This window comes from Colossoma macropomum, unplaced genomic scaffold (genome assembly GCF_904425465.1).
Source record: "Colossoma macropomum unplaced genomic scaffold, Colossoma_macropomum, whole genome shotgun sequence".
Lineage (NCBI taxonomy): Eukaryota > Metazoa > Chordata > Actinopteri > Characiformes > Serrasalmidae > Colossoma > Colossoma macropomum.
Genome location: NW_023494817.1, coordinates 319,830 through 335,212, shown reverse-complemented (window position 1 = coordinate 335,212; position 15,383 = coordinate 319,830). Strand labels below are relative to the sequence as shown.

The following is a 15,383-nucleotide window of genomic DNA, read 5'->3' as shown; positions in this document are numbered from 1 at the left end:
GAGAGGGCCTGTCTCACAATCTCCGCTCTAGTTCATCCCAAAGGCGTTCAGTGGGGTTGAGGTCAGGGCTCTGTGAGGGCCACTGGAGCTCCTCCACACCAAACTGGTCCCTCCATGTCTTTATGGAGCTGCTTTGTGCACAGGGTCTCAGTCATGCTGGAACAGGAAAGGCTCTTCCCCAAACTGCTGACACAAAGCTGGAAGAACGTAACTGTGTAAAATGTCTTTGTGCTGTAGCATCAACATCACCCTTCACTGGAACTGAGGGGCCTGAAAAACGGCCCAGCTCATCATCCCTCCTCCACCAAACTCTACTGCTGGCACTGTGCATTCTGGTAGTTAATGTTCTGGTATCCACTATAACCCAGTTTCGTCCATCAGACTGACAGATGATCAAAGCTGATTTATTACTCCAAAGAACACGTTTCCACTGATCCAGAGTCCAGTGCTGGCGCTTTACACCCCTCCAGCCGACACTTGGCCACTACACATAGTGATCGGCTTGTGTGCAGCTGCTCGGTCATAAAAACTCCTTTCATCAGCCTCCTGAGCAGACAAAAAATGATTGCAACAAACAGAAATATTGTTTTGCGTATGTTTTTTTTCAGGAACACAATGTGAAATGAAGAAAATAAAGTGGTATGTTTGATCGTGATTGATTTCATACACATTAAATATTTGAATGTTTTGGAAAAGTGGATGAAAGTTTGCATAATAATTAGCTGTGTGACCTTTCTAACAAATAGCTTCTGAAATATGTAAACAACTTATGTTATTTTTGAAAGTGCAATATTACAGTAAGAAAGGTATAAATAAATCTGTAAAAGCACCTGTTGACAGAGAGTGATTTACAGTAGTTAAAACATAATTTTGAACACAGTCAAAAACGATGTTTAGGAGAGAAAAAGGAACAGGGTCAAGATCACATGTAGATGAATTTAATTTGTTTATAACAAATGTACACTCCTGATAACTGATAAAAGAGAAAGATGGCATTACTGATGTAGCTGGCTTATCAGGAAGCTTATAGGAACTCCAGCGGGCTGAGCTATGCTCTGTTTTATCAAGGCTATTTTATTTTGAAAATGAGTTGCAAACTCTTCGCAAATGTAGTATAATCTAATGTGGTATAGCATAGTATATTCTAACATAGTCTAATGGAGTATAGTCCACTATGGTGTAGTATAGTCTATTGCAGCACACTCTAATGTCGTAGTATAGTATAGTATAGTGTAGTATATGGTAGTTTAGTTTAATGTAGTAATGTATAACATAGTCTATTGTACAGTCTGAAGTGGTATAGTATAGTCTACTGTAGTTTAGTGTAATGTGGTATAGTGTAGTCTAATGTGTAGTTTAATGTAGTATGGTTTAGTATACTATTGCACAGTCTATTACAGATATTACAGTGTAGTATCATATATAGTATAGTCTCTTGTAGTGCAGTCTAATGAGAAAGTACATTCTATTGTAGTATACTATAGTATAGCATAGTCTATTTTAATATATATTTAATATATATTTTAATATAAGGTTGCATAGTATAGTCTATAGTAGTATAGTCTCATGATAAAATATAGTATAGTATAGTATATTGTAGTATGGTATAGTATACTATGGCATAGTCTATTTTTAATATGTTCTAAGATGGTATAGTATAGTATGGTCTTTTGTAGTACAATCTAATTCAATACAGTATAGTATAGTATAGTATAGTGTTCAGTGTTTGGCAAAAGATGCTATGAAAAATAACATCTGTGTGTTGATCCACTTGATCTGACATTAAAAAATTGAGGCCAAATAATATTATATAAAGGACAATTATTCCATAATAAACATTTTTCTCAAGGGTGTCAGCAGATCTAGAGGGTCTTCTAGTAACTGTGTGAAGTAAAGCCTCATAATTTATTCCTGATGCCAAGTGCAGCTCTCACAGTCCCGGGTATGATACTATGCACATACACAGACACATGATGGGTTTGAGCAGGAAGCTCTGAAAGAACAGGGAAGAAGGGAGTCAGTCGTATGAACGTCCACCATGAAAAACCTCCTGCTGACCTGGACATGGGTTTTTATCTATTTACTCCACACTAATGAAGCCATCATGGGTAAGCTGAGAGACCTTCTACTATCACCATCCACAGGAAGAGCACAGTGTGATTACTGAGATCCAACATCTAGAGAGTTTTGGGCACGTGAGAGATAAAACTGATCTAGGATCAGCATTTGTCCTTCTGAAGCCACATAAGAGGTTCTTATGGAGAAGAGCGAACTGGTCTTAGACCAGCTTCCTCTTATTCAGGGCTGTTTTTTGGTCAGGTCAATCTGTTAAGGGAACTGGGTTATTAAAACAATTATTTGAGTATCTGTATCGCCCTACATTTTTGAAATTAAAGAAGATATTTGGGGGTTCAAAAAAAGTATGTAGCTCAGTTGCAAATGTGCTGTCAGATAATGATTATTACAGAGCTGTCAATTGCATTTTAACACCAAGCTACATTGTTGTGTTGTGTAGTTAAAGTCTATTATGATGAAAGAAAGGAGCGCTACACTTTCCTAAGATCATTTTCAACGCTTCTTCACTGTACATTGAGTGTTGGTTGATTTATGACATCACAGTTTTTTTGTAGTCCTTTCTTTTTTCTTCTTAATCATTAATTATTATGATTTGGATTCCCATCATATTTATCATATATATCAATATATAAGACTTTTAGTGACACAATCGAAAGAAAAAAACGAAAAATGGCAAAACTAAATCCCTATGCTATGATATGCACAATATTCCTATTATTGTGTGTTTATTATTACTGTGTTTTAATATTGACTCCCATATATATATATATATATATATATATATATATATATATATATATATATATATATATATATATATATATATAATGTGGTGGTACAACCACTTGTTAGAACAAATAAGGACCCCTGTATCTACCACCCACCCAGGCGTCCGAGTGGTGAGAGAACAGAGTTATAAAAGCAGCAGTAGCTAAAGTGGGCTGGTGGGAGGTTTGACTCACTCTGACTGTGAGTGGTGAGCGTTATTGTTAGGCCTCTGTGTGTCCTCTTCCTCCTGATAAAGGAGAACCATGAGACACACAGGAAACTCACACAGCACGACATGTCTGTCTGTCTGTCTGTCTGTCTGTCTGTCTGTCTGTCTATCTGTCTGCCTGTGTTAGAGGTCTGATACTCTGAGTTTAAGGGGGCCCAACAAAAATGAGATTTTGGGCTGAGTTCATTGACCCTTGAGTTTGGATTGGGTTTCTCTAATAAGTGATTTTTCATGTAGTAGATTTGCTTTTATTTGATATAGTGTGATTACATAAATTTCATAGCCCATCATGCATCCTACTCTCTCTCTGTCTCTCTCTCTCTCTCTCTCTCTCTCATAATGTTGTAGTTATACTCAAAAATCTCAGATTTCATGGATTTTATGAGAGAAATGCTATGTTTCATGGCGCTTATTAAATAATACTTATTGTTCACATCATTTCATAGCCCCACCATTCACAGCAAACAGGCAGCCATAATGGTTATATTGTGAGCACTGAATGTCTGGCGATGGTGCAAGGCTTCATGTTCTGTAGCTGGGTTTGCATTCAAACATTTTGCAAATGTTATACACATTTATGAAATTTCAGCAGGAAAGAATCGTTTCTTAATTACGGCCTGATACATCATCATTTATTCAAAAAGACCCTTTTCATCACCCTTTTTGCATTTTGGCTTTAGCAATATTCTAACTTTTCCGCTGCGTCTTAGCGTAAAAACTCTTTTTGCAATATTTGGGTGGGTTTTTTTTTTTAAATTTCAGGCTTTTTCCATTTTTGCACATTTTCAAATTTTGTTTTGACATGGTTCTCTCCACATTAGGATTGATGGCCAGCACCATTCTAGTTTAGCTACATGTAGGAGCCTTGACTCAAATGACTTTCAAAAACATAACACTGGTCATGTCGTGTCTGCCTCTTGTGAGATGTGTTTATAGATAATCTTATGTTTTTGTCAGTGAATAGTGATAAATTTAAATCCACTACTGAAATTAGAACTTATTTAGGGTCAAAAACGCACCCAGCTTTCAGGGATCTGGCTGCTACCCAGTTTGTATGATGTTCTCATGACTGATCTGAATTCAAGAAAACAAGAGAAGAGCACTGATGTTTAACTCTGCACAGTCCAGTTTGGGCACAACTCGCTGAAATTTCAAATTTCACTGCATTTCATGATAATCTGTCTATTAAATGGGGAAAGGCTCATTTCATGGTCTGTGATGAATTTGGTAGGACCCTAATTATAGTATACAGCAGTGGAGAACCATGACTTAGAGCTAAGTCTTCATAAATGTCAAAACTAGGACAAAATGTTAGCATAAAAACTCACCTCTATGACAACGTTAACACACCTTCTACAGGAAGCACACTTAAACATGGCTTTTAAGTGTATTCCCTTAAATTTCTACTTATTTGCTGAGCTTAATTTTGCACGGGCCACATTTTATGTTTTTTTTTTCCAATATGTTTAATTCAGTGTATAAACAGTGAATGTGCAGTAAAATGTGCAGAAGTGTGTCTATGCAGAGGATGCCAGTTTTTTTCACATAGACAATTAACAAAATCATTTCACCAGTGGTGCACAAATGTTTGCATATAACAGTGTGTGTGAAAGTGACATAGGCCAGATAGAACGCTTTTCTCTAAATACAGCACGCTTCCTGTGCTGTGGCTGTGGTTCAGAGTCTGTGGTGAGCTTTTCTCTTTCACTGAAAGCTTGCGGTACATCTGACTGTTCTACTGAACAGCAGCCGGATATGTATTCATAAGGGTATGCTGGTGTTTATAATAAATTGTTCTAGAAAACAAGGTCAGTTATTTATGTTCATGTTCAAGTTCTCCTGAAAGTCCACAGCAGCTGTAGCCAATGTAATGTTCAGTGACCAGCCAGAAAGTACCAGTCAAAGCAGATGATGTAAGTTAACTAGAATGTGGCTTGGATGGATGTCCCTGAAAAAGATGCATTACCCATTTCAGTACTGGTTCTGACATGACTTTGTCCACTTGGCCTCGCTATTTGCCTTTGGGGGAATCTTTAAGTTTTAGATCCTGTCCTCATGAAATAACTACAGATGTCCCTGTAAAAGACATGCCGTTCATTTTAATACTGGCTTCAAGATGCCCATGTCCACTTGGCCTGACCATTTCCCTTTTGGGCAATACCATCTTAAAGTCTATTCTATTACTTCATTGGCTTAGGTGAATTTTATTAGATAAGGGCTTCACTGAAGGTTTAGAAAGCCTGGAGGTTTTCCACTGAATTTGCCAAACAATACAAATCCTATATCTGAAAAATGCTGGTCAACTCATTGTTTTCCTTAAGAAAATTCTGTTTTGCTGCATCTGTAGGTCAACTGGTACTGGTGGAACATCTATAGGCAGCTGTACCAGTAATTTAAATTTCCGCCTTTTATCCACTTGGCCTTGCCATTTTGCTTTGGGGGAATCCCCAGCACCATCTTACGGACTGTTACATTGCTTTAATTGCTCAAGTGACATTTATTGGATGAACCATTTTATTTTTAGCAGTTTTTTTGGGTCCCGCTTTATTTTGATGGTTCCCTATAGATGCTCTACACATACTTAAATTATTAGCAATCTCTCTGGTGAAGTTCAGTTGCATTTAATAGAATTTTAGTTGAACGTTACTTAAAAATAGACTGAGCATGTACAAAGAATCTACAGTGGACCATCAAAGTACAGTGTTATTTTTGAACTGAAAACTTTTCCATCACAAAGTTTGCATGGCTAGCCGATTAGCACATTGAGGCTAATTTGCCAATGGCAAGCGCGTTCCTCCCCTTGTGCCGTGAGTTGGCACTTGTGTACTTAGGCGTGATAAATAACTGAGTGGTGAGTTTAAGAGGGCATTAAAAAACTGGGCCCATTAACCAGAGGGCAACATATGTTGCTCCAAAATGTGCATGTAGCTTTTAGTATTAATGATGCCTTCACAGATGTGCATGTAGCCCATACCATGACAGGCCCTGGCTTTAAACTTTACACTAGTAACCATCAAGATGATCCTTCCCTTCTTTGGTCCAGAGAACACAGTGTCCATCATTTCCATATACAATCTGAAAAGTTGACTCCTCAGACCACAATACACATTTCCATTGAGCATCAGTCAATTTCAGAGAAGCTTGAGCCCAGAGAAGTCAGCAGTGTTTCTGGATGTTGTTGATATATGGTTTCCACTGTGCTTAACTTGCATTTGTTCTTAAACTGTTGGATCATCTGTTGACCTATTTCTTGGCAAAGTGGTGAGCCTCCAACTATCCTGTTTAAAATGCTTTCTGAAAATATCATAGTCTTAAACTGCTCCTGTCCTAACTTTTTGGAATCTTTTGCATTTTAGAATGAGTGTATAACAAAACAAAACAAAACAAAAAAAAAAATGAATTGATAAATTAAAACTTAAATATCTTATTTTTTGTACTCTATTTGCATTAATACATGTCTAAAGTGGATTTGCAAATTGCTGCCTTCTGTTTCTATTTGTATTTCACATGCTGTCCCAACTGTTTTGGAACTGAGGTTTGTACACTTATGTCTGTGGGAGAAATATGTCAGACAGAGTAGGTTGCTTTATGGTTTGCAGTGAGATTTTCTCTTTACTATTTTTATTCTTTTCCCTTCCACTGAAAGTCTGCAGTGTGGTTTTCTGTTCTGAACTGAACAGTTTGAGTTTGTTTTAGTCTTCAGGACTGATTTTATCAAAGCTGTGAACTGGGTGGTAAGTGCTGCACCAGAGGAGTAGGTGAATGGGTAAAATGGAAGGTGGCTTTACAGTGGAAATGTTGAGCTGAAGATCTAACTATAGAGCTAATGACACTTCCTGTTTTTCTTAAATGACCTGCTGCCATGACAATCAACACTACATTAATGTTTTTGATTTTGAAACATATTCATAAACATGCTCAATGGCATATTTGGTTAATACAAGTGATCTTCCTGCTGGCAAATCAGGGACTGTCACAGCGAGGCCTTCAGTTTGGCCCATGAAGACCAAAACCTTCCAAAAGACATTGTATATGTTTTAACTGAAGTTTGTAACAGACAGTAGCATTTATTTGAGCTTTTATGTAACATATCTTGAACTTCCAGAAGATTCTATTAAATATTAAATATTAAAAACTAAAAAATTATAGAGAATTTTTTTAGTCTCTGAAAATCATTAGGGCTTCTCTTAAGGCTTAGAAGGACTTGCCCACAGAATTCCTCTAACTCCACTTTTGAGTCTTGGTTCCACTCAGTGGTTCTTCTTCATGTTCTTGGAGAGATTCATCTTTTTGTGTCTTGGTTCCTTTCAGTGGTTCTTCTTCATGCTCTTGGAGAGATTCATCTTTTTGTGTCTTGGTTCCTCTCAATTGTTCTTTATCATGTTCTTTAGGAGTTTCTCGTTTTGAGTCTTGGTTCCTCTCAGTGATTCTTCTTCATGCTGCTGTGGTTTTTGGATTTGCTATTTTGATTTTGGATTTGCCGTCATGTTTTTGGATTTCTTGTTGTTTCTTTTGGAATTGCTTCAGTGTTTTTTTTTATTTGCTGTGGCGCTTTTAGACTTGCTGCAGTATTTCAGGATTTGCTGTGGTGTTTTTGGACCTGCTTCAGTGTTTTGGGATTTGCTGTTATGATTTTGCATTTGTTGTTATGTTTCTAAATTTGCTGTTGTATTTTGAAGTATGTTCCATTCTTTTGCTCTTAGGGGCTTCTGTAGTCTATGTGCCTGAGGAGCACTTCCTGTTCCTGGCGTGCAGACGTGGTTCAGATGTGGAGTGGACACATGAAATCGTGAAGATCAATGCCACTAAACACATGAGCAGAGAGTCTCCGCTGGACCGGACCAAATACCAGCTCCTCCCAGACGGAACGCTCTACATCAGACAGCTGGAGAAGTCGGACCGTGGACGGTACTACTGCAACGGCCGGCTGGTGGCGGAGGTCATCATACTCACGGGTACAGAACTATCAGTAGGAATTAGAGAATCAAATTAGCTGTACAACCCGAGAGCGGATATGATGATTACCCAATATGCCATTTAAAAAATAATTTTATCAGACATTTACGTAAAACAGAGGACGTTTAGAGCGCCCTCTAGTAGAATCATTGTTTAGACAGCAGTGAAGAGGAAGGTTTAACCTAACAGTACTTATGCAGCTCATGATCATGGAAAACTAGAGCCCAAACTAAGTACATATCACTTTTCATTCATTTATACAAACAAGACCATTTTTTTACTTTGTGTAGAAGAAAAATGGTTCAGTGCAGTGGGTCCTAACTGTAGTCCTGGTAGTCCTGGTAGTCCCTGCCCAGAACGTCTTAGCATTTTCCCACTCAGCAAAAGCTTGTTAATAAGTGACTGATTTGGATTGGCTGTGTTATAGCAGGGAAAACACCATCGCTGGCAGAAGGAAACCTTGTTTCTCTAAAAAGTGCCTTAACGGGAGATGAAAAAATTAAATCATGGTGAACAGCCTATCATGCGAAACGTTAGGAGGTGTCCAGTGGCTTATTCTTCAAAGAAGGAAAAATCGGACTATGTAAATATATAGAACGTAAAGCACTGACAATTGTAGTAAGTTGGTCATCACTGCCACCATATTAGTGCTTATTTAAATAATAATTTCTTGGCATTCTTGATATGTATTTTCCGTTAAAAAGCAATATTTTTCGCAAAGAAAAGGACCAGCGGCGTTCACCTCCTTCACTCCCTGATTGGTCAGGAGCTCACCTTGCTTGCTTCATGAGCTGTTTATGATCCAAAATCCTGGACTAAAACATGTTTGAGCACTACAGCTCGAATGGAGTGGAGCAGTGAGAAAATTACACAGACATTCCTTTTCCCAGACTAATGAATAGTCAAATTAGTCACTCTGCTCAATAAAAATGTCATTTATAAAAGTGCATGGTATGTTAGTTTATCCTCGACAGCATTCTGACTTCTGAAAAGTTTCAGGCCTGGTAGACCAACCAGAAAATCTGTCTGCAGCATAGAATGTTTAACTAGTATTTAAATATAATAGTTTCAGTTTTTCATACAGTTTTCTGTTAATTTTCATTATTTTGCTGTGTGACAGGTGTGGTGCATGGAAAAAAACAGCGCCTGGTCTTTTCTCAAAACACCAAGCCGCTTCAGTGCAGCATCTGGGATGCTCTGCCACTTCGCACGCACAGCCTGTGTGAAAGAACTGAGCAGTTAACATAGGTGCCGAAATGAAAAACAAGACTTTCTGCGATGCTCACGCCACACAGTAGTATGTGTGAATTAGGCCTTAGCCCTGCAGTATAAGTTACCATGGTGATGTAGCCCTAAAATACAGGTTTGGACTGAACTAAGCTTACAGTAAGCTGGCTACCGTGGTTGGTATAGTGTAATGGGTAACACTTCTGCCTTCTATGCTGTAGACTGGCGTTCAGTTCCCCTCCTGGGTAAACACCCTACACTACACCAATAAGAGTCCTTGGGCAAGACTCCTAACACTACCTTTACCTATCTGTGTAAAATGATCAAACTGTAAGTCACTCTGGATAAGAGCGTCTGCCAAATGCTGTAAATGCAATCCTGCTCTGTGAGACAGACAACAGGGCTGAGAACTTTTGACTTTCACCATTTTTCTTGTACACAGTCGGCCAGATCTCTTTAATTCCAGACTGATTTAAGAAACACAGTTCAGCTGAGCAATGTTAATGTGGAAAAGCAATGACTGAAAGCTAATATGTCCATTAGCATGGCCCTTAGCTTTCAGATATTGTTAGTTATGTTAAAATTGTTTGATTTAATGGTTAACACTTCATGCACATTCCACTAGAGGGCGCTCTTGTAATTTGTATACTGTTTTCTTTTTCTCTCTTCTCGTCTGCAGGTGACAGCTTCGTGGTTTATGAGGGCAGTACTCTGTACCTGCCTTGTTCGTTCTCTGGGAAGCCCAAGCAGAGATGGGCCTATAAACACACAGCAGCCTCAAAGCGAGAGTACATCTCCACCAAGTTTAGGAACGGGACAGTGAAGCAGGAGAGAGAAGATCCAGACAGCAGGTTCTTTCACACGTACAACCACCTGAACATCGACAACCTGCAGCTGTCTGACTCCGGCATCTACCTGTGCAACGGCCACGAGGTCGCTTCTGTTATGGTCATCCAAACAGGTATACACACGGATATATATAAACTCAGCAAATAAATAGAAACTATGCACTAAAATTTTGAGAAAATACCATATTTAAATGTGTTCTCTTTAGACAACATGTTACTTATTTTAACTTAGAAAACCAACACAATCTGTAATTTGACTGGGGTGTTCAAACTTTTGCAATAAATATAGATTTTTTTTTAGGAAGTTAGCTGTCTCAAGATTTAATTGTCACTTTTGAAATAGAACACATAACTTCATGCAGTCATTGTACCATTTATCTCACGTTTCTTTTTTTAGAGTTTCATATTTATTATTGTAATTTTTATTATTATTTGTAATTTTATAAACCTGTGAAGTTGCACAAAACTAGCATATTTGATAAGCTTTATATATTTATTTTCCACCCAATCAAAACACTGATTGCAAACCTTTGAGCTTTATATGCTTTTAAAGATATAATTTAAAATAGCCATGGTGTTTTATGTCCTGCTGTTGTTTAGTGGTCACTGCATACAATAGAAAATTACAGTTCTGCATGTGCATATGAACTCTTAACTCTGTTCAAATCTACAGAGAGTGAAACATTCCAGACCACTACAACAGGTAATGAAGCTGGTTCTATTTTTAGATATGTACACATTAAGAAATTATCATTTTTAGTAATCTGTCTGAGAATAGTGTTATTTTATCTTCCAGATTCTACAGAAGTAGAAAATAACGTCCCCCAAATGCCTGAAAATGGTACAGTAGGTCTCATAAAAAGGGGAACTCTGATGATGACTGATGATTTCTGCATAATTAGATGTAAACAGAGTCGTTCAGAGTGGTTTGGTGTGAAACGCTCTGTTCTAGAGAAACTGACACAGTCAGAATCGTTCTCAGTGGTGGTGATAGGAACCAGACGTCCACCTCTAAAAGCTCCCTCACAGTCCCTAAAGAAAACTTTTCCATTTTTCCAATGTTGAAAAATGGTGGAATTCCCCTTTAAGATTGGCCTTGTTAAATATTCATGATGTAGTTGCTCCTTGTAAATGTAATCAGGTGTTTATATTGTTGTTGTTATTGTGTGTATGTATCAGCGATGCTGGTTCTTTTCCTGGCGTTCACTGTGCTGGCCGTGGTTGTGGTCACTCTGCTCTCTGTCATTCTCTGTCTGAAGTTTAGAAGCAGAAGAAAAGATCCAGGTAACGTATTTAATAACAGGAACAATGATTTTATTAAAGCACAAATGCTGTTTAAGAAATTATTGAAAAGTCAAACACTCAAATTCATTCTCTGTAAAAGGACATCTTGTCCTACAGCACAGCATCAGCATGTGAGACCCTGAGCTTCAGTAATGATGGACATTAGCACCACCTAGTGGACATGAATTGTCCTCACAGCTGTTTTAATGGTGTTTTTCAGCACCCAGGCAGGAGGAGACTGAGCTGCAGCTGAAGAAGACTTCAGGTCGAGGTAAAAAACCTTATTGTCATCCTCCTTTACAGCATAATACATTCACATTAAAATTCTTTCACATTGTTTCATACCATGATTCCAGTCTGACATGCATGTCGCAGTGAGCTTTTCCTACTGTACACATACAAAGAAGTCATAAGATATGGGCCTTTTACAAAGAACAGCAGATGGGGAAGAAAGAAGCTGATGTGTCTGAATGTCAGGTGTACATGACTGAAACTATATAATGAAAGAAAGTGGAAGCTCATGAGTTTCAGGCTGACTGGAGATGCCCAGGTGTTGTTCCAGAGATTAGTTCATTATGGATGGACAGATGCAGTTGTGATTTGGTTGGTATGATACAAATGTTTGTGTTTGTGTGTCCTGCAGTTCTAGCAGGTCCGAAAAAGAGCCCCAGTGATGAGGAACATGTAAGTCTATCCTCACCTGCCTCAATACTCTTCATGTGGCCAGGAGCTGCCAGCAGGTCTGAGCTTCCATTCCTCACTCCTATTACTGAAAAACAGCTCAGTCAGTTTGCATTGGTTTCCATTTAGTTACTGAATAATGAGCATTAGAATGTAATAAGCCTGGGATTATGAAGAGGTAAAGGCCTCAGAGTAGCACTGCAGATCAAACTGGCCCTCATATACTGATGAATTCTGTTGTATGAGCAGCTGGGAGCTGAACTGACGTCAGCACATGCTTGATCGTTAAAGAACAGGTGAAATCACCTGTTAAGACCTTTTCATACCTATTACCTCTGCGTGGTAGGGAAGCCCTAAACGGTAAGATGTAAGTTTAATAACACACCAAAAACAAGCATCACTACAATTTCAGCTGTCAAAAAAATTCTCAAATTCTCATTTACTACACCAGCCTTGACCAGCAGGAGGCAGCTGATACCCCCTACCACCCACCCTGGGGAACTAACTGGCTATCAATTAACATGCTATACCAGCTTAAGTTCAGTTCAATAGACTGACAATCCAGAGGCAAATAGAGAACTGGACACCATACAGTTACAGGTGAATCAGATGGTTGATTATAACAGCTCTAGAAGAAATAATGAGCTCATTAAGTGTGACAGTAGGAAATCATGTACAGGGTTGGGATGTAACTTTATACAAGTATTGTGAATATGTATTCTAATACAGATATGAAGTACCTGTATTCAGGCAAAAGCTACGTTTTGTAAAGTCACACACTTAGAATTATGGTGCTTCAAGGTTTCTTTAGTGAGGAAAATGGTTATATATAGAACCATGAACACTCAAAGAACCCTTTCCATAATTAATGGGGAATGTGCTGTAGAAGGTTCTACATATACACATATAGAACCTTTTTGAAAATGGTTCTATATGGCACCCAAAAGAGTTTTTCTATTGTTACAAGCTTGACATAATAACAATTGAAGAACACGTTTTGGTGATATATATTTTTATATTTTAAAAAGGCTCTATGTAGAACCATCTACAGCACATTCTCCATCAATCTGAAAGAACACTTTTTTCGCAGAAAGGGTTCTTTGAGTGTTCATGGTTGTATATAGAACCGTATTCGTTACTAAAGAACCCTTGAAGAACCATCATTAAGAGTGTAGTATTCAGAATACAGTTACCTTTTACTATCAAGAGAATATGTTTAGATTAGTTACCTACCAAATAAAAATACTTTGAAAGATACACCATCAATGTTCAATAACTATTAGCAGTTTCAACAGGGCTTTAGAGACATATGGATAATTAAAGTGACAAAATTCTGATTACATCAGTAACTGTAAGATAATTACAATAATTTAACCTGTAATGCATCACACTGTTTAGTTAGAGGGATCAGTGAGTCAGAGTGTTTTTATGTGTGTGTACATTGTTCTCCTTTCAGTCTGTGCCTCTGACAAACCACTGTGAGATCCAGTACGCGTCACTGGGACGGCAGAACTGGAGAGCCAGAGGATGGACACAGAACAGTGGGCAGCAGGTCATCTACTCCACACTGCTGCATGGTCCAGCCAGCCCTCTACCCAACTCATCAATTACTCATAGACTCTAGATCCAACCAGCTCTCTACCAAACACATCAATTACTCAGAGACTCCAGATCCAACCAGCTCTCTATCAAACAGATCAATTACTCAGAGACTCCAGATCCAACCAGCTCTCTATCAAACAGATCAATTACTCAGAGACTCCAGATCCAACCAGCTCTCTATCAAACAGATCAATTACTCAGAGACTCCAGATCCAACCAGCTCTCTATCAAACAGATCAATTACTCAGAGACTCCAGATCCAACCAGCTCTCTCTCAAACTCATCAATTACTCAGAGACTCTAGATCCAACCAGCTCTCTCTCAAACTCATCAATTACTCATAGACTCTAGATCCAACCAGCTCTCTCTCAAACTCATCAATTACTCAGAGACTCTAGATTCAACCAGCTCTCTATCAAACAGATCAATTACTCAGAGACTCTAGATTCAACCAGCTCTCTATCAAACACATCAATTACTCAGAGACTCTAGATCCAACCAGCTTTCTCAAACTCATCAATTACTCAGAGACTCTAGATCCAACCAGCTCTTTCTCAAACTCATCAATTACTCAGAGACTCTAGATTCAACCAGCTCTCTACCAAACACATCAATTACTCAAAGACTCCAGATCCAATCAGCTCTCTATCAAACAGATCAATTACTCAGAGACTCTAGATCCAACCAGCTCTCTCTCAAACTCATCAATTACTCAGACTCTAGATCCAACCAGCTCTCTACCAAACATATCAATTACTCAGACTCTAGATCCAACCAGCTCTCTACCAAACATATCAATTACTCAGACTCTAGATCAAACCAGCTCTCTACCAAACATATCAATTACTCAGACTCTAGATCAAACCAGCTCTCTACCAAAACTAACAACTACTCAGAGACTCTAGAACCAACCAACTCTCTTCCAAACACATCAATTACTCAGAGACTCTAGGTACAACCAGCATTCTACCAAAATTGTCAATCACTCAGAGACTCTAGAACCAACCAACTCTCTACCAAGCACTTCAATTACTCAGAGACTCTAGATCCAACCAGCTCTCTACCAAACACATCAATTACTCAGAGACTCTAGATCCAACCAGCTCTCTATCAAACACATCAATTACTCAGAGTCTCTAGATCCAACCAGCTCTCTATCAAACACATCAATTACTCAGAGTCTCTAGGTCCAACCAGCTCTCTACCAAAAACATCAACTACTCAGAGAGAATTAATTAACTAAACTTACTAAACCTCTTTTAATCTAATTCATGTTTCTTTTGTCAAAAAATAGAGGACATTTAAGAAATAACAGAAAATTTAAATAAATAACATTTCACCATCAATATCTCTACACATTTCTCCCTTCCACAGTCCAGATAACAGCACTGTGACCACAGCCCCAAGCTCCCCTATATAGCAGACAGTCGTGCATTAATACAGCTGAAATCACTGTCATTTTCTTTCACACTTTATTCAGTCGAAGCTTGTAGCAGACACGAAACTAACATGTCACCAGGGTAATACAGTCATAATGATGCTATGCTTTATAGCAGCTCTGCTGCCACTTTGCAGTCAGGTGATCACATTTCTAAACTTTCTTTTTACTCTCAAAAATACGTTTTTTCTGACCTTTAGACTTTATATTTAACCATTTTATTTTGATCAGCTTGCATAGAAAACATAGTTCTCTCTAAAAAGAAGCTTAAAAA

General features: G+C 38.3%; 1 protein-coding gene across 1 annotated transcript; it reads left to right on the top strand.

Annotated features, from left to right (window-relative positions):
* Positions 1-1,998: 1,998 nt before the first annotated feature.
* Positions 1,999-13,770, top strand: LOC118800146. The gene is made up of 9 exons (XM_036560308.1): positions 1,999-2,108; positions 7,777-8,028; positions 9,936-10,217; positions 10,778-10,807; positions 10,901-10,945; positions 11,284-11,388; positions 11,609-11,659; positions 12,032-12,072; positions 13,526-13,770. The coding sequence occupies exons 1-9, from the start codon at positions 2,039-2,041 to the stop codon at positions 13,691-13,693; spliced, it is 1,044 nt and encodes a 347-aa protein (XP_036416201.1). The 5' UTR covers positions 1,999-2,038; the 3' UTR covers positions 13,694-13,770.
* The last annotated feature ends 1,613 nt before the right edge of the window (positions 13,771-15,383 follow it).